We start from the raw sequence: 23,669 nt of genomic DNA on the forward strand, positions 1-23,669 counted from the left end.
CTGCTGAGCCGGTTGAGCTCTCCCAGGCGCCGCCAGTTTCATTTGAGGAGAATAATTTACCGTTTGGGGAAGGTGCTCGATGATTTTGCTTCACCAAAGAACGGGTGGATCCTGGCCGGGGCAGCACGGGTCGCCTCATCGCCCAGCCAGGCTTCCCTGGGGTGGCCCGCTGTGAGAATGAGAGGGCTCCGACCAGAAATAGTCTTTAGTCCTTCTTTTGTCGTGGGTGTTTTATTCTTTTTCTTAACGACGATGAGAATTTTTTCTCATCAAATGTCGATTTTGGTGCTGACTTTAAGGGAGTCACTTGTTCAGAAGTACTGAGACCATCAGAGTACCCTGACCAGGTTGTGTCTTCCAAAACCATTAAGTCCTACGTGTTTAACGCTTTACTGACCTTCCATCTGCTTAGATTTTTTTTTTTCCCCTCCCAGAGCTGTACATACACTTTCCCCATGTCGTCGCTCACGTCTTCTCTGCTTTTGTAAATGTGCATTAAAATATGGCCAAAAGTGTATGATGGCACAGCCGCTACGAGTGCTGTGCTTGCATCAGGCCAAGTGAAGCCAAATAAAAAAATCAGTGGGGCAGGCTCTGATCATACACCGTTTTTCTTGCCAGCTGGTTGGTTTTTAGTTGGTATTAATAGGTTTAGCTGCTGTCCTTTTGTTAAGAATAATTCAGAGCTTCCTTGTTATCAAGGCCATGGCTGGAATAGCCTGTGTTTGCCCATCTGGAAAACAGTGAAGACAAAAGCTAGTATGACTGAAACAGCAGACGTCACAGGGCTGTAAGACCCTAAAACGTACTACAGAAAAACCTCAAATCTCTGCTCAGTCTGGGGGCGGGGGGGAACCAAAATGAAAAACAAAGGGATTTTAACAAGCCTGCTTGTTAATGTAAATACTTTGCTTTTTCTTCATCGCTTTGGTCAAAACTGTTTCCCTTTTTAATGTTCGTAAATGCTAATGCTGCGCTCAGAGTAGAGATGTGAGGGGATTTTGCTGGGTCAGCAGACCCATCCCAGTGAGACTGGCCAAGGAGGAAGGGAAGAAGTAGAAGGAAACTGAGTACACCCAGACAGCACAGATAACCCCCCCCTGGAACTGAGGAAACCCTAAATTTCTTGCCTGAAATGTTGTGGGGGTGGTTTTGTGCTATCTTCTGTTTTAAGAGTGCAGCTGAACCAGCAGGCAGAGGGGTGGCCTGGCAGAGCAGGCTGCTGGGCATGGCCGGGGAGGGTGCTGGGGCCGATACCTGCCTGGCTTTCGGTCGGCTCCTGGGGACTCGCCCCCTCCCGTTTAGTTAACAGACAGCTTTAGAAAAAATTCTGGGCCTTCCTCTCTGAGTCTTGTCCCTATGGAACTGTGGATAGGAATTTGGGGCTACTTGCTGCCCATTGCCTGAACACCTTGGGCTTATGGCTGGTAAATCCTGCTCCTCCGACCTGCTTGGTCGGTGACTGTGATGGCTGACGATTCATTTCTGCCCCTTGGCAGTGCTGTGGGATGAATCTGTCCCTCAGCAACTGGGAAGCAAAGGTGATGATAGTCTCACCAGGAGAGAGAGTGAGATTTTTTCATCAAGGGTAGAGGGTTAATTACAATGATTGTTCTGATTGGACCTGTCTGTTATCTGTCCAGAGGTCCTGTCCTCTGCCTTACCCTTTTAACGGGTGAGGCACCCTCTTGGTTAAACCTTTGGCCAAACTGTTCCAAGGCAGTGACTCGCTGCACTGAGTACAGACCTCTGGTGACTCTACAGATGTATATATTGTCTGCGTGTTTGCTGATTAATTAATGAATAAACTCCAGCATGAGATTTAAAGCAAATCAATCCCCCGTTTTGCTCAGACTTGTAGAAATGTCAAACACCTGCTGTCTCCAGCTGGCGGGCTCTTCAGCCTGACATGGTGATGGAAACTGCCAAACAAAAGATTTGGGTGCAGCGCAGTCTGTCTGGTTACAAACACATGCATCCATGTGAATCACGCAAGCGCAGCGATGCTCATGCAGACTACTAAGAAAAGAAGCGCAGTTCCCCATTGCGGGAAAATAGGGTCTGCTGGGCTTTACGTGATCTGCCGTAAACACAGTCTACACAGACTTAAAAATCTGAGACTGCTCAAAGTTGTCTTTTATTTTCCGTTTGCCAAGTAATAGGGGAAGAATAAGTGAGCGTGACTTTACATGGAGTTCTGCAGGACCTTCAGTTTGTGTGCTGGGTGAGCTGGGTGGTTTTGAGTTGTCTGTGATATGAGGAGCGCATATGTTGTTCTTTTCTTGGTTGCTGGCAGTGTTCTTGTTGAAAGTGTCCGGCCAGTTAAGGTTGTCTCAGCCTACCGGCTGGGTAGTAAAATATTAGAAGTGTTCTAGCAGAGTTTCTAGAAGCCAAAAAAGAAAAAAAACCCACTTGGTATCACTTTATTATGTCAGCAGCACAAGCTAGGCATCCAATGTCTAGTAAGTGCTACTTCAGTGACTGCTATTTGGAGATTTTTGGATGTCTTTTGACTTTTCTGTAGCCCTTTTACTGGTAGATTAATTCACTGTAATCGTATTTGTAGCAAATTAATATGTGCACTTGAGTGCAATTTTTTTAAACAAGTCATTAAAGAACCATGGAATTGTAAATGTATAATATTAAATGCTTCCAGTGGCATATGTCTAGCTGGTAGGTGCGCTGTTTTAATTAAATGGGTTGTTTCTTTTACGAATGCACGTACTCCCTTCCATTTCCCAGTTTTAAACCCATCCACGGCGATCATCAGTGATGGCAAGTGGTGAATCACTGCGAGTGTGACCTGGCTGTGATGTACCGCGGGGAACAGTTTTAAGGCAGCCACGTCTTTACTCCAGACTTGTTTACTGGTGTTTATACCCAGCGGTCTCGAGGCTTGCTGTGTCCCGGGCCCTTCCTCAGAGGAGAATTCCTGTTGATCTGGATGAAGTGTCTTTTAATCGCCTTCCCGAAGTGATTCCCACTTGTGGCATGCACGTGCGGTGCAGGTGCCTGGCGCTTTCTCAAGGAGACGAGTGAAGGCTTGGGGAGACCCTGCTCATGGGTGCCCACCCGCTAATCCTTGAGAGGAGGAGAGGCGAGTCCCGCCCCACTTCCCATGGATGATGCCATGGCATGGAGTTCTTCTGGGGGTTGTCCCTGCCAGGGAGTCTGGCCACCAGGCCAAAACTGCCGCTCCTGATCTCCCAGATGGGGAGACAAGGGTAGTGGGGACCCGCGGTGGGGAGACATGGGCCTTGGGGAGGAAATTTATCCGCTTCCAAGCTGCCGCTCCTCTGCAGGAGTCTGCCGACTTCAGCTTCCCTTCACATTTCTAATGAGAAGCTGAACTTCTCTTCCCGTTCGTTCTCTTCCCTTCAACATCCCAGGGAGAGGCTGGAGCCGCGGGGTAAGTGCTTTCCCAGGCAGCAGGGCTTCCCCGCCTCTTGCTCCTCTGCAGGGAGAAGCAGGAGGGAGTGCTCTGCCCGGCACAGTTGTTCAGGGGCCAGCACTGGAAACCATCCCTGGAAAGCCCTGCCTCTATTGGGTTTGCGGTGGGGCAGAGCCAGGAGCAGCTCCTGCACGGGTTAGCTCGGGGTGGGGAGCGGGCTGAAGGAGGGCTTCCAGCAGCAGCCATGACTTGTGCTGCTCCAAAGCATGTGCATCAGAGGAGGCTTGTCTGGGGGCTGCAGAAAGCCGCTCCCCGGCTGCCGGAGCCCACACGAACGAATGGGAAGGCGTGTGCTCCGGGTGGTAGTCGCGCTGTCCTGCTCTGCGGAGGAGGGAGGCAGCAAGGGGGAACCTCAGCTCCCCTTGGTCTGCTGCGTGCCTCGGTTTCTCTTTCTGCAGAGCAGGTAGTGCTCTGGGGCTTTGTCTGAAGAGGGGAGCTGTTACCGAAATGAGGGGTGCACTCCAGTGCTTTAAACTCCCCTTGCCTCTCAAGGGATTAAGAGAAACTGGTTCCACCCCAGCCCTCCTGACTCTGACATGTTACCAACTGAAATAAATAAAGTACCGTGGGTAAAGCCCTCCCGAGTGCCGTGCAGCTCCCCATGTCCTGATGTGGGTCCTTGTGCAATTACAGTCACACAGTTGCTGCCTTTAAGTGTGGTTTTTTTTCTCTTGCTGACTGACAAACCCCCAACGGTTGACTATGTGTGGGACACCGTAAGATGACTAAGTACAAGGTTGCGCCAAATGAGAAATTAAACTGACTAAAGCAGAGAAAAATATTGTTCATTTGTAATAATCTTGGGCGTGAAAGTCGGTGATAGCAAATAAGTTACTTTGAGACAGAAATGTGAGTTATTTTTGTTGCAAAGTTGGCTGCATCCCTTCTTTTTCGTGCCAGGACTATGCAGAGTCGCTGGCAGTGCCAAGTGACGATGCTGGTCCCATACGTTGCGCTGGCAGTGCTGAAGCCCGCCCGTGCCCTGGCTCTTGCCGGGGAGGGAGAGGGGCTGGGAGGTTAGCCTTCCTCCCCGGGTCTGGGGTGGCCGGCCGGCCTCTTCGCCTGCGTCGCGGTTCCTCGGCACTCCGTAAGCCAGGGCTGCTCCAGGGCTGCTTCGCTCGCCCCTGAAAGCTACGCTTGGTACTCCTCGCTGGCCCCCATGGAAACTGCAAGGTCTGCCTTGCTGGGAGCGTGCCAGGCTGGCGTCCGTCCGTCGAGCTGGCCGGGGCCCGGCGTGGGCACCGGGGAGCCAGCCCCAGCAGCAGCTTGTTTGTGTCCCCACGCTCGTAGCCCCGTGCCGTGGTGGCCAGCACTGGCGTCACAGACAAGGCTCGCTGCGGGCTGCATGCTGGAGGCCACAAGCAAGGGCGTCAGAAGTAGGTGACTGTGTAGCATCATAGCTGTTGTAAGAATGGCTTCCTTGCAGCATTTTCTTTCTGTGGCTCAATAAGTTGTTTTTTTGGAATCTCTCCTGCTCGCTGCACTCAGCTGTGTGTGTGGTAATGCAAAACCATCTATTTCCCCCTGGTCTTTGATCTTCTCTCGCAATTATATATCAAATGGAGTTTGAGAAATGTCAGGTTCAGGCTCTTTTTATTAATATACGAGTGCTGCGATGGTGTAAACTGTCCTTTGAAGCTGGAAGAGCTTTGAGTTCTCATGCAAATGTTGCATACATGGTTTTGAACTTGATTTCTGTACTGCATAAAGCTTTGCAGATTGCCTCTGACTTCACATGTCAATTAACCAGCCTCCCCAGGCAGTGCAAGCGTTTTATCCTGGAAGGGTAACATTATAAAGGAATGTGTAGAGGCGTCTATGCCGGCAAAGCACGCGGCACTCTGTAACAAAAGGGACTGGGTGGGCTTTTCCCGAGAATGGGGTTGAATGGGGGACCCAGGGAAGGTCCTGCCGTCATCCTCTTCCCTGCAGGTCCGACACCGCAGCGCTATGTGTGGGGACTCGCTTGTCGGCTCGGGGGACTCTGCGGTCCTCAGCGTGGCAGACCTGTTCTTGACAAGTTTCCGTGCTGTAGTTGGAGGTGGTGCTTGAGGGTTTAGTGATTTGGAGCGTAGAAAGCAGAGCGTCGACAGAATGCAGTATTTCAGTGAGATTAAAGCAGCCCTGGAGTGGCCTGTCTGCCTGGTTCCTGCAGAAACCCCATATGCTGGTTCATGTAAAGTCTATAGAGACAAAGGCTTGAATCTGTTATTACAGTATGTTACAGCCAGATACTGGTTTTTGCGTATGTCTGAACAAACCTAAAGCTCCTCTGGAAAAGGGGGAAGAGGAACGAGTCTGTCCCACACGTGCCCTTCTGCTGGTGCAGGAAAGGGTGCAGCTCTCCAGGCAAACATTAGCTCTGCGCTCCTGGCATTAAAAATATCCTGTCCCACAAAGACAGCTTAGTTGTGAGCCAGCATATGGCACATTAATGAAGATGTGCATAGAAATCGTCCGTGTGGATGCACAGAGGCCTTCTGTCTCATGGAAAGCCGCTCGTTAAACTGTCCAGTATAACCAGAGGAATCTGGAGTCCAAACAAGACTTGTGGTAGCCGTTTCTCTGATGCCACTGGCTAGGCAAGCATGAAGAGGCTGCTCATGTGCCTGGGTCGGTAACACAGCTGCTGCTGAACGGATCTGACTTCTTAAAAATTGGTCTGTCCTCTTCTTTCTCCTCCAGTTGTATCCTTGTGCTTTCCTGATGCTGTGCCCCAGGAACAGTCAGTACCTGAGCCTTGACTTGAATGGATGCAGGATCAGACCCTGTACCAGTAGGCACAGCTCTCAGGACAAAGAATTGGCCCAGGCTGGGTATAATGAGCTGAGCGATGTCTCGGTGGCCTCATTAGCTTGGCCAATCTCTTGCAAGTCCCTGCATTTGGAGACAGTGTTCATCATTACACCAGCTTAGGGGGAACCTCAGTCTGGAGCTGCATTTGGACCAAGCGACTGAACACGCCTGTCTGGAGCAGGGATGAGTTCAGCCAGGTATCAGCCCTGCTGCCTCGTCAGTCACCTTCCAAATGAAGGATGTTGGGGAAAGCACTGCAGGGAGGAGACACAGACACAGATCTGTTGGTTGTCCCCTGAGGCTTTCCCAGTGAAGTGTCACTGAAGTCTTTTGTTTCACTGTGGACCTGGTTTTTCACCTGTGCTGGTGGCACTGGCAGGAGCTGCCTTGGGCTGACTCTTCAGAAGGCGATGGGTCACTGCTGCAGTGACACCTTCCCCCTTTCTCCTGGAGTACATTACACCACAGCAGCTAGTGTTAAGCCGTTTCTGGACTTTAGCAGGGGAAAAATGACTTGCTGGAAAATACATCACTCTCCTCGAGCAGTAATGTATTCTCCTTGTATTTGTCTGCTCCTTGCTGGTCTTCTCCAACTTTCATCCAGTAAGGGCTCCAGCCTGATCAGGCACTCACTGAAGCATGCAGCAAATTCCTTCCTTGCTTGCTTGGTTGCTGCAGCCACTGCTTTCCTACAGTTATCCTAATTCGTACAGGAGGATTCTCAGAAGCACAGGTAGTTACTACTGATAACTTTTAAAATTTTCTCCTAACTTCTCAGGTCTGCTTGTCTGAAGAGACATCAGACCTATACCCAGCTTAAAAACAATCAATTGCGTTAGGGTGATGTTGTATAGGCCTAGACACCTCCTAGACCTAAATCAATTACACTCAGTAAGTTAAATACATTGAGGACATGCTAATTTGGCCAGGAACCAGGATCCCCTGCAAAAGAGAACCATGCAGTAATAGAATGAAAATGTCTTCTTAAGGATTTGGAGACCTACGTGCTCCTGAGTATCACTGTGCTACAGCGCTGCAGACTGTGGTTTGCACCATCTTATGGCAAAGCTGATAGTAGGAACACCTGGAAGCAGTTCACACAGAGACCTTGGGAGGCCTTGGGTAGATGTGTGTGTGTGTATCTGTGTGTGTGTATATCTGTATGTGGGAGAGACCACAATATTCTGCAGTACTGGTAACACACAATATCATTTACAGAAGCGATTCTGGAAGTATTCTGGCATCATTGACCTAGTAGGATGTGTGTAACGATATCCACCAAACGTGACTCCTTCCACTGAAAAAAAATCACATCACCTTTTTTTCCTCTATGGACCTGTGTCTCTGCCTTTGAGTGGGAGTTCAAATTCCCCATCCCCTGCCGCAGCTCCGAAGCAATGCTCAACTTGCAAAAGAAGTTTCTGTGTCTGTACGTCAATGCAGCGGACTTCAGCTCACGTGCTGCTGGTGCCGCTCTCCCTGTTGAGCATCCGCACTCTGCAGGCATCCTAAGGACAAGTAGGAAGAGGGGAGTCTCTTTGCAGCCTGCAGACCATCAAGCAGCTCGTTTTCCTGGGCTGTAGGCACTGTGCACAGAATCTAGGGCCTCAAGTTGGTGCAAATCTAAACCAGACATGCTTTAACCAGAAACTAAAAAACAATAGAAAAAAAAAAGAACAAAAAACCCTTCCAAAAAGCCAACCCTCCCCCCAACCACCAAAGCCATATCTTCAGATGCAGGCAGGAAAAATGAGGAGCGTGCACAGTATCTGCCTACTCCGGTTGCGAGGCCTATCTTACCCCTTGTTTCGGGGCTCGTTGATGTGTGTTTGTTCGATTTTGCTCCAGGCTGGAGCAACTTGCTTGTCCTGCACGTTGGCGCCGTCGTGTTTGCTTTGCCCTGTGGCTGACGCGCCGGGCTCGGCAGGAGGGCTGCGTGGCTGCACACTGGTGGCTCCGTGGGCACAGGGAGTCCCCAGGCAGCCTCGCTCCCCTCCCAGCTGGCTCGGTGGGAGACCCCAACCTTCTCCCCAGGAACTGCTGGCTTCTGCTGATTACAGCCGCTCCGTCCATGTCCTCGTCACCCGCACGAGGGGTGCCCAGGGCTTGGTTTGCTGATAGGAAGCCCAGGGGAGGAATAATGGCCGGGGTCCATTCCCGCCCCTTGCCAGCCTTTGCTGCAGCAGCACCGTGCGCCAGCCCTCTCCCTGCCAGCGCAGGGGCTGGTGAACGGGCTGTGGACCAACCCTGGTCCAGCTTAAAACAAAACCAACACGCAGTATTTTGTGGTGGCTTTTTCCAGCCCGATCAGCGCCCCAATACGCTTCCCCAGAACTCGCCTGCCTACGTTGGCACAAAGGGCTAGGGCAAGAGGTTAAGTCATTTTCATGCGTTTAAGTATATTGTTTCTTCTGCCATGGATGAGACATGCAGAGAGCTTTTCATCCATCTTCTGTTGCCTTTCCTGGCTCCTTCCCTGGGAGGATGTGGGTGTTATCCATGTTTTGTAATGTGTCTGACAGCCCACGGGCTTGCAGCAGCACTGCTGCTGACCAGAGTTTCCTCTTGAGTCACCGTGTGAAGACTCAGCTTTTCTGGCTTTTTTCTTGAGAAATTTTTGAAATATTTTATTTATTAATTCTGTTGGTAGCACACTGGTAACTACAGATGTGGCATCCTGCGTTTGCCCACAAGCTTTTCACGGGTGGCTTCTGTCCTGCTGTGTGCCAGCCTGGCTTCATGGAGCGGCAATGGCGGCCTCACTCATTTGTGCCGCGGCTTGCAGCCAGAAACCTCCCCGCAGCACGGTCCTGGCCATGCTGCTCCTCGGCCCTGTGCCGCATTGTACCTGCCTAGGGAACGTGGCTCTAGCACCGATCTCTGGCTGCCCAGCTGTGGATTCGGTCTGCGAGGAGGAGCTGAAGTGCAGAGGGGGGAGAGGGGCGAGAGCGTGCCGTGGATGCTGGGCTGCGGTGTTGCCGAAGCGGTAACTGCACTGCCGAAGTAGTATCTTTGCTGCCGGGAGCATTGCCCTTCAGCACTGGCTATCAGAAGTACAGGGTTTCTGTGCAGTTTGAAGAACTGTGAGGTTTATGGAAAAAAAAGACAAACTTCTCTCCTGCAAACAAGCAATGCTATTTTACAGATGTTGAACACGCCAAAATGAAAGCTCCTTTGAAACTGCTGGAGAAATTCAGCAGGTGGCAGTTATTTTTCTTACTAAGCTTTAAACAAATCTTTCAAACATGTAAACCTTCTGTTTGAGCTTCTGATACGTATGAAGAAAAAAACTTTTGGAAATTTCTCATTTTTGTTTTGGTGATGGTGGACTTTTCTGCGTTGGCTTTTGTTTTGCCTTGCAGACTCCTCGCTGCTGTTGGCTGAGCTTCTCTTTCAGGAGCAGCGATCCCCACGTCGTGCTGGCTTTTCCTTTCTGGGGCACATTCAAACACTGCCTTTGTGGCTGGTGTCCTTTTTTTTGTCACCAAATTCTCCATGCAGGTGATTGTGCAGTCACGAGTTGTTCAAATGATGATAAGAGCAGCTGAATAGCGTGAGATAAAGTTTATAAATACAAGTAAAGCCTGGAATTCAGGTAGCTTTCTGCAGTCTGTTCTCTCTCCTTTTTTTTATCCTGTTCCTCCAGCCCAGACTGATTATGAAGTGCTGAGGCTAGATATTTTTAAAACAAGAGTAACTTTATTAATCTTCCTAAACCCTGTAGCTCTGAAGATGGAGAACAAGGGACATGACCTGTTCCTGTGCCATCAAATGATGAACTAGGGACCTGCAGGGCATCGGGGGACCCTCTGTGGCAGAGGCACAGAGCCAGACCCCCCAGTCCTCATGGGATGTAGGGCTTGCAGAGGTGCCCAGAGGTGGGGTAGCTCTCGGCAAAGCCCACCTAATGGCGCTCCGCAGAGCGGGTGGGTTCTGGCTGTCCCAGTGCTGGTTGGGTTGAGGGTGCCCAGCAGGCTCCCAGGTGGTGCTGGCTGGCGCAGGACCGGCCGTGTCCGTGCTGGCAGCAGCCCCCGGCCCTGGAGCAGGAGGGATGCATGTTCCTCCCTGCACTGAACCACTTCAAATCGCTCGTAAGCTGCTCGAGAGTCTTCCCCTCGTGCCACGTGTGACTCATCTGGCCTCCTGCCTGGCCCTCTCTGCGCCCTTATCGAAGGAAACTCTGAAATCATCGCGTGCCGGGGGAGCGAGCCACTGGCTCCGCTCGCTCACCGAAGCCGCCTGCAAAAGTGCTTGGTTTTTACTTGCCTTGCCCCTGCCTGGGAAGGGTGGCTGCTGGAAAGCTGAAATGAGATGCATCTGATGGCTCTGCAGATCATAAGATATCTCTGTGGGGATTGCTAATGCTCTGCCCCGGATAAGAGTCTGTTGTTTTCGTGTTTGTTTTCCCTGTGTTCGTACTGCTTGTACAGCAGGGAGCCGCGGCTCTTGGAGCACACCCTCTCCTGCCGCTTACGCCAAAGCAGCTGTGCCAAAAGCTTGCTCGGCTGCTCTTGGAGCCGGGGAGCTCCGGGTGGCCTGAAGCGCCGCAAGGATTTCTGCAGCCCTGGCCCGTCCTTGCCGACCAGCCGCTTTGCGTGAGGTTCTCTGGATGCCCCCCGGGAGGTAGGCTGCTCAGCCTCTCCTCAACAGCTCACTCCTCCCGAGGGAGGAGAAAATTCAATGGCTTTCCACGGCTCAGCTTTTTGGTTTTTTTATTTTTCACGGAGTCTGTCCTTTATTCAACACCCATAAGCCCTGTCCCCAGGATTGCAGAAGGATGTTAGAAAAGGCGACTGGCCTCCATGAGATTGTGATATAAAATGGTACATAAATAGGTGCAGCAGACAGAGCCGCCTGCTAACCTCACCCTACTTCCACCTGGCAGCCTACTTGAATCACGGCCCCGGTCCCCACAGTGATGCCCAGCTGCCGTGCCCACGGCTCGCCTGGCCCTGCCGTCCCCGCGCCTGTCGGCGTGCTCGATGCGCTCTGCTGCAGGGGGCAGGCGGTCGCGGTCGGCAGCCTCTGCCTTTGAAGTTCGGAAGGAAAGCACCCATGTGCCGCTGCCCGCTGAGCCCTCCCGTAACAGGTTTGGGAGCTGCTGACCGCCCCAGCACAGGAACGCCAACACTGCCTTCGTCTGCGACGCTGGTGCCTGCGGAGCCGGGCAGCGTTCCCCTCACGCTACGGCTCTCGGCAGGCTCACCTTCGTTCGCTCGAGTTTAGCACGCTCCAGGGCAGTGCTAAGCAATTCGCTGTTGTAGTGAGGGTTGGGTTTAGATAGACACTACGTGGTCTGAAATTCAGGCAGATGTAGTGGCAGCCAACCACTGTGGTTGGGTTTTGGTCCATGGTGGACCAAAGGGCTGCAGCGGCGTTTCCTCCTCGGTCAGTCTTCTCTGCATCTGTGACCCTTTGAGCATTTACTCAAAAAATAGTTATTCCTGTGGGAGCTCGTCTGAGTGACTAAACTGAGTCTTACATTGGAAACATGCTGCGTGGCACTCATTTGTATCAGCGAGGTGCAGAGCCTGACCGTGGTCTGTGTCACCCCTGTCCTGGAGCTGTGCTGAGCACGGTGCTTGCAGGCGTCGCTTCCTGGCACCCTTGGGTGCTGTGGTCAAGCGGTCTTTGTGAAACGTGTTTTCCTCTGCATCACCTTAACTCAATCGGAATACAAAAAATAGTAATTTCCTACATGGTCAGGTTTTGTCGGGAGCTGAATTGCCAACGAAGGAATTCCTGTTGTGAGAGTTCGGGGTGAAATAATGTATGAGACAGGCTGACTGCAGCCGCGCTGCCGGCAGAGGGGTGTTTGCCAGCCCCTTTGGTCTTGTGGGGCAGTGGGAGCTCTTCTTGAAGGCAACTTGTCTGTAAACCTGGGGTTCAAATTAATGGAGAAAACTTGGTCATTTCCCCTCTGATATACTGGATGGATGTCATGGCATACATGATTGAGACAAATCATAGTTGTAGTACTTCTTAAGACGAATTTCAACACTTTTGCTGATTTCTAAGGCTGCTAATCTTTTTTTAACTTCCATTTCGGTTATCCACGTGTTCTGGGCTGTCTGCCTCCTGTCTTTTTCCAGTTTCGCTGAAGGAACTCCTCCAGCTTTGCAGGGCTGCGAGATCGGTTTGAAAGGCCAGAAAAATGCCGGAGGTGAAAAATTGTCCTTTGACAATTGTTCAGGCGTTCAAAGTGTAGTTTTACCTCTCGCTCATCACGAGGAGCATTAAGTGGAGTGCTGGTGCCAGCAATAGTTTTGTCATGCTGCTGTTTGTGGGGAGGGAGAGCGTGGGTATCCATGTGTGTGCTGTCCCTGCCTGGCTAGGCCGGGCAGGAGGCTGTGCTGAAGGGTCCTGTGCTTCCCGGGAACTTAAGATCATGGCTGTCCTGGTATTTCAGAAGAAAAAAATCATAAAAAATGAATCTGTACACTGTGCTTTATAAAAACATTAAAAATATGGCCTCAAGTGCAGTTCTCCAGGAAACCAGTACAAGCCAGTGAGGGTCACTGGGAGCATGGCGTGCTCCTCATCTTTGCTTTAAAACGTGGCTTTGCTGTGTGCTTGTCTTCCTGATCAACGGTATCTATCACTATGAAGGTCTAGGGAAGAAAAGTTACACTGGATAATCAGCGTTCGCTTAATGAGAGGAAGGGGAAGAGTGCATCATTCTCCCCAGAAGCTGTAACCTGCATCAGTCACTCCCAGTTTTCTCCAAAACAGACTGATATACCCCAAAACTTTGTTGTCCTTCCAAACTCGCTTGCTTGCTCTTTGTTTTGGTTGGTTTTTTTGAGCTGATACGTTGCCTAACTTCTAAGCTGTAGGTGAGGAGACCCACGGTCTCCTGCTCGTGGCAGTCAGAAGAGCCTCTCTGCGCATTTAACTGCCTTGATCTTTGATCCAGCATAATAAGGCTTGCCAGCTTTTCTGAAGTGTGGTAGGTATGGTATAGCCAGTTTCTGTCAGTCAATAAGGGAAAGAAGGCAAGCATAAGGAATATGTGATAAATGTGAATAATTGCTGTGTTGGGTGTTTTTTTGTTTTTGTTTTTTTTTAATTAAATGGTAAATAAAGAAAATAAGCCTGTTGAGCAAGTTTGTGCACTTACCGCAAGGTTGCCTGGGCAAGGAGGAGAATTTATGAGAATAAAAAATTAGGTGTAGGAGAGGAAATGGAGCAGGGGGGGAAGTGCAAGGGTGACATGTAAATTTAAGTAATGGTACAGAGGGCAGATAACCAGCTTGCAAAGCAAAAGACCACTAGGTAGGGAGAGTTACTGAAAAATATATTTGTACTTGAACCACAGCCCTGCTCTTCTCCCTGGAGCCTGTGGTAGATTGACTGCGATAGTGAAATGGCTGTTCATAAAAGACTCGGTCAATAAAGGACTGATTAGAAAAGATAAATATGTAACAGAAGTATTAGACATTCAGTAGGTTCCTTTGCAAGAGATTTGTAAAGCACAGCTAAATATAGCAAGTTATTTTTAGAAGTTCATGCTAGCCATTTACTTCTGGCAAGTGGAAAACCCATGTCAGTGTGTGAAAAATGGCCTTTGTAAAATGTGTCAGTGTTTTTAAATCCCCACAGCATCCAGAAAGCCTTCAGGGGCTCTCGCGAACAACTTGCCATGGGTTAACGCAGAACACTGTCTATGCTGTACTGGGCCATTTTTTCATTACCTAATGATAAGCATCTCTCCTTTATGGAGTAACAGGAGTGCTGTTTTCCCCACAAGATGCTTGTGTAGATTTGGAACTACCTAGAAGGCTGACCGGAAGGTTATTTTTTTCCCTCATCTGAAAAAATCAACATGTTTTTGTGTTTGAGCAGCTGTAGAGTATTTAGGAGTGTTCTGTGAGTCAGGACTCATTACTCACGTTCCTAATGGCACATCTGGGCTCAGTCCGGGTAGCTTCATTGATTTCAGAGTTGAGGTATTTTGGTGGGACAATGTTTGGGGACTTCATGCAGTTAGTACATGCTGCATAAATACAACAGCTTGGAGCAGAATCCGGCCCCTCCGCCAAACACTTTGTGTGTTGGCTTGTAAAGCTTTGCTGCAAGTACAGAGAATCCCCTGGAAGCAGTGGGTTGGGTACCACGTCCAGAGCCTCATCTCCAGGGTGGCAGCGTGGATGAACTCAGTCTCCTTCATGATGCAACTCCCTGGGAAATTCTTCAGTGGGAGTTGGTAACAATGGGCACATTCTTCTCCCTTCAGGGATCACAGCACTCTCTTTTGCATGCCGGAGGAAAAATGTTTTTTCTCATGTTCTGCGTGTCCCGTTGCACAGCTCTCCATGAGGAAGTAGAAAGTTTTCCATAGTGACCGAGCATTGGGAAGAAGTTTATGTGCATCCTCAGCTGCTGTGCGTCAGGGTCTTGCAACATTTCCCTGAAAAAATGGATTTCCAGAGTTCAGATCCTAACCCTAAAATTTGTCCTTGGCTTAAAATGCTCTTATTTAAGTACAGAATGAACTTTTATTGTCTTTTGTTTGCTTATTTGAAAGAAAAAAAGTGTCTGGCTGGTTTTGATATTTCTGTTTTCAAGCTGGAGAAGAAGAAAGCAAAATACAAAAATGGAGCTCCTCCTTCACATTTGATCTGTTTATTTGCATTCCCATAGCTCAAAATCGTTTTGGGTTTTCCTTATGGATTGCTGAAGCTGTTGGTAAGCTGCTCTGTGCAGGGCACCTCCAGGCTGCGGTCTGTTGGTCGGGTGGATGCAGAAGCTTAGGAGTGGCTTGTTCCCCCATGGTAGTCTCTGCTGGCTGCTCTTCCCCTAACTGCCTGTGCATTGGCATAGGCAGGGAGATCAGTTGAAGTTGCTTCTTGCCTTCCAATGTGGGCAGAGGCATCCTGTCCCCTTTCCGGGGACAGAATAGGGATGCTGTAGCCCCATCTCGGTTCAGCTGTTCGTGCCTCACTGTATCTACCCTCGGATGGAGTCAGGTTAAATTAAGGACTGCATTTGCTCTAGAAATGTCACTGGCTGATGATTGCTGTAGTGATGAGGTGTGGGGTTTTTTTATTTTATTTTATTTTTTTCTCCTTAGTTTGCAGTGTGATGCACAAGGAGCAGCGTGTGACTGAGGATTAGCCAAAAACCTGCTGAACCTGCTGTCTGTTTGGCCCCTGAGCTCCTGGAGGAGTGGCGATTCTCGCTGGGCTGTTTCCTAGGGAGAACTAGAGATGGTGCTGGCTTTACCAACTGCTGCACAGCTAACAAATGTAATATAATTGGGTCAGCAAGGGGATATTTAGGTATGAATAACCTGTGTGAGGGTACTGGCAGTCTGGTCCTGGCAGATGTGAAGTGTATGCTCTGCAACTGCTCTTCTACACAGTAGGAGGTTTTTCAGTGTCTTTTAAAGTGTTTATTTCTAAAATCATGCTGCTGTCTCTCTGCATCTCTGTTACACCTGACATCACATTGTGTCCCTGTGGTGTTAAATGAGGCAGTCCAAGCACGGCCCTTCCTTTCTGGTGCACAGAGATCCTGGTGGTCCCTGTAGCTGTCACCAGTGGGTTGTCACTGACACTTCTATTTCCATGTACGCAGGGATGTGGTTTCCTCTCGGCAACAGAGGACCATTGCAGTCACACAGACAGAAAATTAGAGAAGTGCGACCCTCCTCTGAGGAGAACAAAGCTAATTAAAGATGTGCATCTGTGGCATCTCAAGTGTCGCAGACATCTCCAGCCACCTCCGCTTGTCCCCGTGGCAGCATGAGTGGTGCATGGGGCTGCATCCCCTCACGGGGTCTGTCCTGCGGCGATGGTTTCCTTCTATTTTAAATTCTAAGCATTGGGGGAAAAAGCAGAACCACAACCTGGTTTAGGGCTCCTGGTTGTAATCCATGCTTTTTCAGAGGCCCAGGGCTTTTGCAAAGATAGCAAAATTTTTTTCTTTGTGGTCTTTGGTTACCTATGGTTGCTGTGAAAGGTTGAAATGAGAATCCCCGCTAGGTCTTTGCTCAGCAGGCTGTGGGGCACATCCTTCAATGGCTGCAGTCTCTGGGGTGTGTTTATGTGTGCATAAATACAACCAGAAAGCTCCCTGTGTACCTCCTAAGACTAGTGCGGCTGTAGCTGGCACTCCTTCCCTCCCTCCTGCCAGGCGCAGCTTGGCTGGGGTTGTTCTGTGCAGAGATGGGACTTTATTTTTACTAGAAGAGTAAATTATTGTGACTGCAAATTGTGAAAGTTGGCATCACTTACTGAACGCTGTAAGGAAGAGTCCTAGAGGATTCCTGATCGAATTCATTTTGGTGTGTTTCCACGGAAACGGGCTGAGCTGTACCAAGAGCAGGCAGGGTCCTTTGGGGCTGCCGGGCGGTGGTGAGACTTTGCGTGCTGTTTGCAGTGATATCCCTGGCTTGGAAGCACAGCGTTATTCCTTCAGCAACGGTCCGGCTCTCCGCACGCATTCCTGGTGCTGTATGAGCAGGGCAGACCCTGTCTCCCGCCCACACCCTCTCCCTCCTGCCAGGCTTCGGGTGTGCAAAGTGAGGAGCGTTTGGTAGCCGTGTGTTGGTATCAGGAGGGAAAAGATTTCTGAGTGTCTGTTAAAACGAGGGAGAATATGGGCTTATCTCTCCCAGCATGGAGATGTAGCCCCATTTTTCCACGCAGCTCCAGCTGCTGACCACAGTGGCCCTTTCCTTCTGCTGAGCCATTTTCCTGTGGCGGTGGCTCATCCCTTTCTCCCCGGCCCCCCCTGCCCTGCCCCATCCCCTGGTGTCACCATGCCACCCCTCGCGTGCCACCGAGGGAAGGGGCGACTTCTCGCCAAGTGTCTCTGAGCAGCACATGGCGATGCTCTGCATCGGGCCCTGGTGCTGTCCTGGCTGCCGGACCCCGCAGGGACACAGCCCCCAGGGGGTGAGCATCTTCTGTTCCCTTGGGGGCTGGTGCCAGCAGGCACTGCTGCGGCAGGGTCAGCTGCCAGAGTCATCCCTCTGTTAATTTCCCAATAAACACCCCATCATTATAGTAAGATCCGTAATACCATAGCGGTACCCGATGCTGTCCATCCTGCATGTATATATAGGATTTGTCAGAAGCCGGTGTTCAGCCAAGGCTCTGTACGTGTATGAGGATGAGTCACGTTGGTCTGTAGGAGTCTGGTTTCCATTAAAAGCTCCTCAGGAGCCACGCCAGGCGTTCACAGCACTGGCTCTCCCTCCAGCTTGTCCTCTCCTTTCCTAACCCTACATCTTCCACAGTTGTTTTTCTATGGTGGGGTCTGTGCATGGTGCCAGGCAGCGGCTCCAGCCACCACAGGGATGTCCCCGGCGGCTGTCACCTCGGCGTGGGACAGCGGGGATGGCTGTCTGCCTTCAGCTGCCATTAGCTCTGGGCAGCGGGCTGGCACATCGGGGTGAAGGCACGTGGTCACTGCTTGCAGCCAGGGCTTCCTACACCCAACTTTGCTGAAGTTGAGGATGAGGATGGCTCCCCAAAATGAAAAAAAATTCCTTGTCCCAAGCAAAACCAAACAGTACTGAACAAATTAAGGGGCTCTCTTTTTTTTTTTTTTTTTTTTTTTTTTTTCTCCCCACTGTTAAGCTAATGTGAGATGTGGTTTATAGCACGTCCACCTGGTTTTCCTTCAGCTATACAATTGGCAAATAAACTTTCAGGCCAGACAACGTTTTGAAAGGAAAATGTAACTTAAATCAGCTATACCATTTCTTTTTTTCTGGTTAAAATATATTGCGTTTGGCTTTTTCAAACCCTTCTCTGCTATTGCCTTACCCCCTGTTTCTATGAAAACCAAAAGGCAAGCAGCTCGCCAAGGACCATTTCTCCGACACTGGGGCTAAACGCCGTGCTGACACATGCGACGGAAAAATGGTGCATGCAAACCCTCCGTCCCTGCCAGGTGCTGAGTGGGACTTGTGTGTGCAGCCGTGCTCCTGGCTCATGGGGACGCATGCAGACGGAGCTGGCCGGTGGCTCGTCGCCTTCCCCCCGGCCAGCGCACGTGGAGGGGACGGGCAGATGCTGGCCGGGGGTGCGGGAGGGTGGGATGCGATGAGCCACCTTGGGTGCTGCTGGCTTTCTGAAGGGCTGCTCAGGGACCCGGCGCTGGGTCGGGGTGGGTGTTCAAATGGAGCGATTGAAGTTCACCCGGTAATAAACGTAGTCGAGGAGCCAGGAGGGGCTGGGTGGGAGCCATCAGCAGCGTCCAGGGAAGATGACGAGGGTTTGCAGGGGGACAAAGATTCCCCTGAGCGACAACTGAATGAGAGCCTCCGGCCCCAGCCTGAAACGAACGCTGCAGGGACTGAGAGTGAATTATTTGCTGAGGTTTTCCATCAAATCAATGACATCATTCTGTGCTAGAGCTCACCCATTTACGCGCTCTCAGCCCCCCGGCAGCTGTGGTTAAATAGCAACATTCAGGCCTGAATCTGCCCATTCAGGAGCAAAGGTTTGACCCATCGGAGGAAACTGCTGAACGAGGCTTTTGAGGGGAAAGCGGGGACTGTCTGCGCTTTGAGGCCACGCTCCTCCCCGGGCTGGGGACCTGGCTGTCCCCATGTGCCGAGGTTGCTCTGGGGCCTTGGGGAGGGCTGGGGGGCCCCAGGATGCTCCTGGCCTAGGGACAGGAGAAGCAGAGCAGTCTGGGGACCTGCTGGGATCCCACGCGGGCCACTTGATTTCTTTTCCCAACGCCCAGTTCAGTGTCATCCAATTTTTCTCTCCCCTTCATAGCAGTGTTTCAGAAAACACTATGTTTGCCACCGTGGTGATAAGTTCTTATGTTACTGAGTCTGCAATGGAAAAGAACAAACAAAAATACACCCAGATTGCCATTTCCCTTAGGCTAGAAATGCAGCGGGTAGCCTATACTGTGCAGACACAATTCCTCACTAATTCACACCTCATTTTTGGCTGTTATTTCCCCCCAGATTTTAACAGCTGATGCCAAAAAGTGATTGTGCGTGTCTTATTTTTTTTAAACAGACAAATCAAAAAAACCCACCCTTGTACACAGAGTTGCTCTGTTACAGCAATCTTTCCCCTGGTTTGGCAAAGCAGGGGTGTGTGAGCTGGCTGCACGTTAACATCTGTGCTGTCACATCTTCCACACTTGCAGCTTCCCGAATTTCAGCAAGTGCCATCGCCAGTGCACCCCCATGAAGGAATCCAGCCTGGGACTGTGCCTATAGCTGGAGTCCAAAATTAGGGAAAATAGCCATGTAAATCAAAGTATAAAATTATTCCTTTGCCTTTGTTTTATTGTCTACATCCTATTCCCCAAAGTCAGGCAAGTTCAGCCTGTTTGTATCTCAGGTATTTGCTGTTGGAGAAAGGCTAACCCCCCCCCGCAAAAGCATGTAACTTTATGCAGGAAGATGTGGTTGATGTGAGGCTGTCAAATCCGTTGCACCTCCCTCTTGTGCTCTTCCAGCGGGAGGAGGACTTGGCTTCTCCTGGGGTGAAGTGTTACCTGTGGCTGTCACGGCTGTCACTAGGTGGGTGATTTTGGTGTCAGGGTCCCATCCCGGCTGCAGCTCCTCTGCCAGTGTCAGCAGACGCCTTCACAACAACAGAGCCACTGATGAAGCTGTGAAGCAGCCGCACAGGATGCAAAGACACAAAGGATCCTTTTGGCTAGAAACTTCTCTGGAAAGTCCAAAAATAATTTGGGCTGAGCTACCAACCACCATCAGGAAGTGTCTTTGCTTCAAGACTGAATGTTTTTTCACCAGTGGACCAGGAGTGGGTCCCAGGGCCATCTGCAGATGCTCTGACGAGCACAGCTTGAGCCCTCTGGCTCAATGCACTCAGCTGCAGCACTGTTGTACTTCTCTTAGGGCCTGTTTGTGTCTGTGACCCCCTAAAGAGGGGCAGTTATTTTGAGTTCTATCTTTTTCCCCACATTTATTTTCTGACTTTACAGATTTTTCTCCCATATAATGAAAAAATTCCTTTGAACAGTGACAAGCCTGTCTGACAGCCTCCATGCTCTGAGGACCCATGCCGATGCATGCATGGCACTGGGGATAGCTACTTCCCTGAAAATGTTCTTCTGGCGGTGATGAATGCTGCACTTGAAGCTGCATGTTTTCCTGCAGGGGAAATGTGTTGGTGTCTCTTCCTGTACACAGCAGGATGTGAGGCTATTGATCGGCCTCTTGTATGATTCAGTGCATCCATTAATACTGCCGAAGCATTTTCAACAACACTGAGAAAGAAGACGACGACAAAACACATGCTCTCTGCAGCCTCTAATGGTTATTAACTTTGCAACATTTTCTGAAGTGCTTAAATTCATGATGCCTATGGATTTTTCTAATCACCTCACTATAGTTTTGTTCCATTCAGGCTAAATTTCTAAGACTTGCCACTTCTGCATAACAATTGCAAAAATACACAACCCTATTCCTCTGTTCTTTTCCAGGTTACTCATCGGCAGTACAGAAATTCTCCCAGACTTTGCAGTCCTTTCAGTTCGACTTTATTGGTGACACACTAACGGATGATGAGATTAATATTGGTAAGTTTTCTTCTTTTTGATGCAAACTTTCAGTAACTGAGAAAGTCTCTTCTTCTCTAGGAATTAGCCTGTGCTGATGTTTTTTAAACAGCATCAGGAGGCTGGTTCCTCAGATGCCAGTCAGCTATTCCATGGCGTATTTTACAAAGTTGAACTTTCACGGGTAGATTTTCACATTCCCAATTCAGCGGATAATTTGCTAGGTTTTCCACGGCTCCAGCCCTGCTCCATGCTGCCAGGCACTGGTGAGGACAGTGGTGCGGTGCTGGCCTCCCAGCAAGTCCCGCTTCCCAGTGCCACAGTTGGAGTGGGAGCATGCGTGGCGTTGAGCATTGGCCACATCTCCTGATCCAGGTGGGCGCTGCTCCTAAAACTGCCTTTGCTCCGCTGAAAATGCCTTACAAAAACAAAGCTGGCCCATGCTGCCTTGAAAAAGGGACCAGGCTGCAAACTTCTGGGAAGAATGAATTGCTGGATGAGTTGTTGTATGGAAAATAATCGCTAGTCTCTGCCTTCGCAGCAGGAGAGCCTGTGGCACGAGTGTCCTACTACCGCCCGCACATCTGTGTCAGGATTAGCAATCCTGAAGCTATTTTACGTCCCTGCCAGCCCAGTGCAACTGTGCGGGTTACACAGCTGCCAGCTGCACCCAGGGAGCTAAACCGAATGGCCTAAATGCCCTAAACCCAGCACTTTTCAAATTAATCCTGCTCTTGGCTTAGCTAGCGCTGTTGAATGCCAGTGCAGGGGTGTGGGTGCTGCGGTGGTGGCAAGGGTGGCAGCCGGCAGGAGGGGCGACAGAAGATCTTCCAGCCCCTGAGGGTCTGACCCTGGCCCATGGGACAAAACCCTGGGGGCACCTGCCTGGGCTGAGGGGATGGGGCTGTCCGTGGGGGGGGGCACAGGGCATTAGCCAGGCTGCTCCTGGCGGCTGAAGACAGGAAAAAAGAACAACAACAAAAAAATTTTGTCAGGCTGTTGTTGAAGAGTGGCTGCAAGTGTAACATTGCTGATGTCAGGTTTCTTGGCCATCGCTGAAAGGGGAAGGAAGTAAAGCCTGTTCTTTGGGTTGTTTTATTTAAAGCAATTTAAAGCAGATTGCAGCTTGCCCTTCAAAATCTGATTTCCTTTATGGAAAATCTCTAGGTGAAATCCACTGGAAATGAGTCAGCCTACAAATCTAATGGCAGCAGAGGTGCTAAATTTCCAAACACATTTGAGTAAGGGAGGGGAAAACGTTGCCCTATAAATGCCCCTCCTGGGAGCAGAGGTATCTGAAGCAAACAGCCGCCCAAGGAAAGGGGTGTCCCTTGTCTCGGCTGGAAGGGACAAAGCTCCGATGTCCCGTGCCCCTGCGTTGCCTCTCCGCCTGCCTCCGTGCACTGGTTGCAGGAGGGGAGAAAAGCCTGCCAGCGGTGAGCCGGTGCGGCAGGGCTGCGGTGAGCTGGGGCAGCGAGCCGGTGCAGCAGAACCGCGGTGCTCGGCGGGTGAGGAAGACTGCTGGAAATGGCAGAGGTTGAATGGGGGGATCGTGGGTGGAGGGGAGCAAGAAGAAATCACAGCACATGTAGAACACTCCGTGGTGAAATGAGTGCATTTCCCTACTTCTGTTTTTGTTGGGGAATATTTGTTTTGCTTTTTCAAGAAGAGGTCCCTGGTTTCCCCTATGAAAAAGCCTGTGCTGTGTTCCTCCTCCTACATCAAACCCTGCAATGCCTGCTGGGGCTGAGCCACTTTGCAAGGCTCCCTTATTCCTGAAACAGCAGCAGGGCGTTGACATCTCTGTAGCAGCTTCCATCTCCTGCAAGGGTGCCAGAGATCTGCGTGGGAGCGTAGGAGCTCATTTGATCTGCAGGATATGGGAATGAATCAAAACATTCACAAGCACTTCTTATCGTACTTCAGGGAATGTTTTTGATCTGTAAATATAACTAATGGTACACTTTATTTTTATGTAGGCAGACAGCAGGCTGACACCCCTGCATGTCAGGTGGTGGCTTTGAACACTGCAAGTGTGAGTCAGGACACAGATGCTGGGTTGATGTTCTCTGTCGTGAGCAGCGCTTTCCCCCAGGGATGTTGATAGTTACAGATGCACCCGCATTACAAAGCGGCTGCGGTCCCTCCACCGGTCACCCGTGCGGGACCTGAATCAGCAGCTCCTTCAGAGATGATCAGAGCAATGAAATCAGAAGGTGTGTTCCTCCCTCCCAGGCACAGGAACCTGAAATCCTCTGTTTTTAAGCAGCTGATGTTCCTGGCATGATTCTGGCCTCGACCAGCTGAGTCACTCCCAGGCAGTTCCCAGGTGTGGCTGGGCTGGCAGCGGTTGCAGGCAGCCTCCCTGCTCTGCTCTGCTCTGCAAGGGTTTTCAAGTGTTGACCCAGGCCAGTAGCACGGGGTTCACCCTGGTGCTCCTGGACACTGCTGGTCTGGCAGCAGCGTGTAGCCTGAGCCACATGTTTGTGGTGCAAGGACAAATTCAGTGGGTTGCTCTGCGATTGCAGCCAGGAAATGTGTGCCTGGACTCTTCCTGTAGAGCAAGAAGAAAAAACATCTAGTGAAAATTTTAGACACTGACATTTTCCCTGTAAGTTCAGGGCTGGATTCTCTTTCTCCCCGTGATAATTCCTGTCCTGGCTCAGGCTCCCGGTGTCTGTGCGCACTTCAGGTTTCACATCGTCCTGAGTAACCACAGTGAAAGTCAGCGTGTCGGCCCTGTGGTCGAGCGTAATAAACTATTAGGACATTGCATGTGCCGGGCTCTGAAGCCCTCGCTCTGGAAGAGAACTCAGAAGTTACTGACTCATCAAGAAGGTTATGTTTTGATGATGCCAGCTGAGGGACTGTGTCACGAGGCTGTGGTTTTTCCTTTTTGTGTCTGTCTCAGCAA

General features: G+C 50.5%; 1 protein-coding gene across 2 annotated transcripts in view; it reads left to right on the forward strand.

Moving 5' to 3' along the window:
• Window positions 1-23,669, forward strand: part of OPHN1 (oligophrenin 1) — a 69,201-nt gene that overhangs the window by 732 nt on the left and 44,800 nt on the right. For both annotated transcript variants that reach the window (XM_052813347.1, XM_052813346.1), the window contains exon 2: window positions 20,681-20,776. In XM_052813347.1, the coding sequence (XP_052669307.1) occupies window positions 20,681-20,776 (96 nt within the window). The remainder of the gene's footprint in view (window positions 1-20,680; window positions 20,777-23,669) is intronic.

Source organism: Harpia harpyja, chromosome 18 (genome assembly GCF_026419915.1).
Source record: "Harpia harpyja isolate bHarHar1 chromosome 18, bHarHar1 primary haplotype, whole genome shotgun sequence".
Lineage (NCBI taxonomy): Eukaryota > Metazoa > Chordata > Aves > Accipitriformes > Accipitridae > Harpia > Harpia harpyja.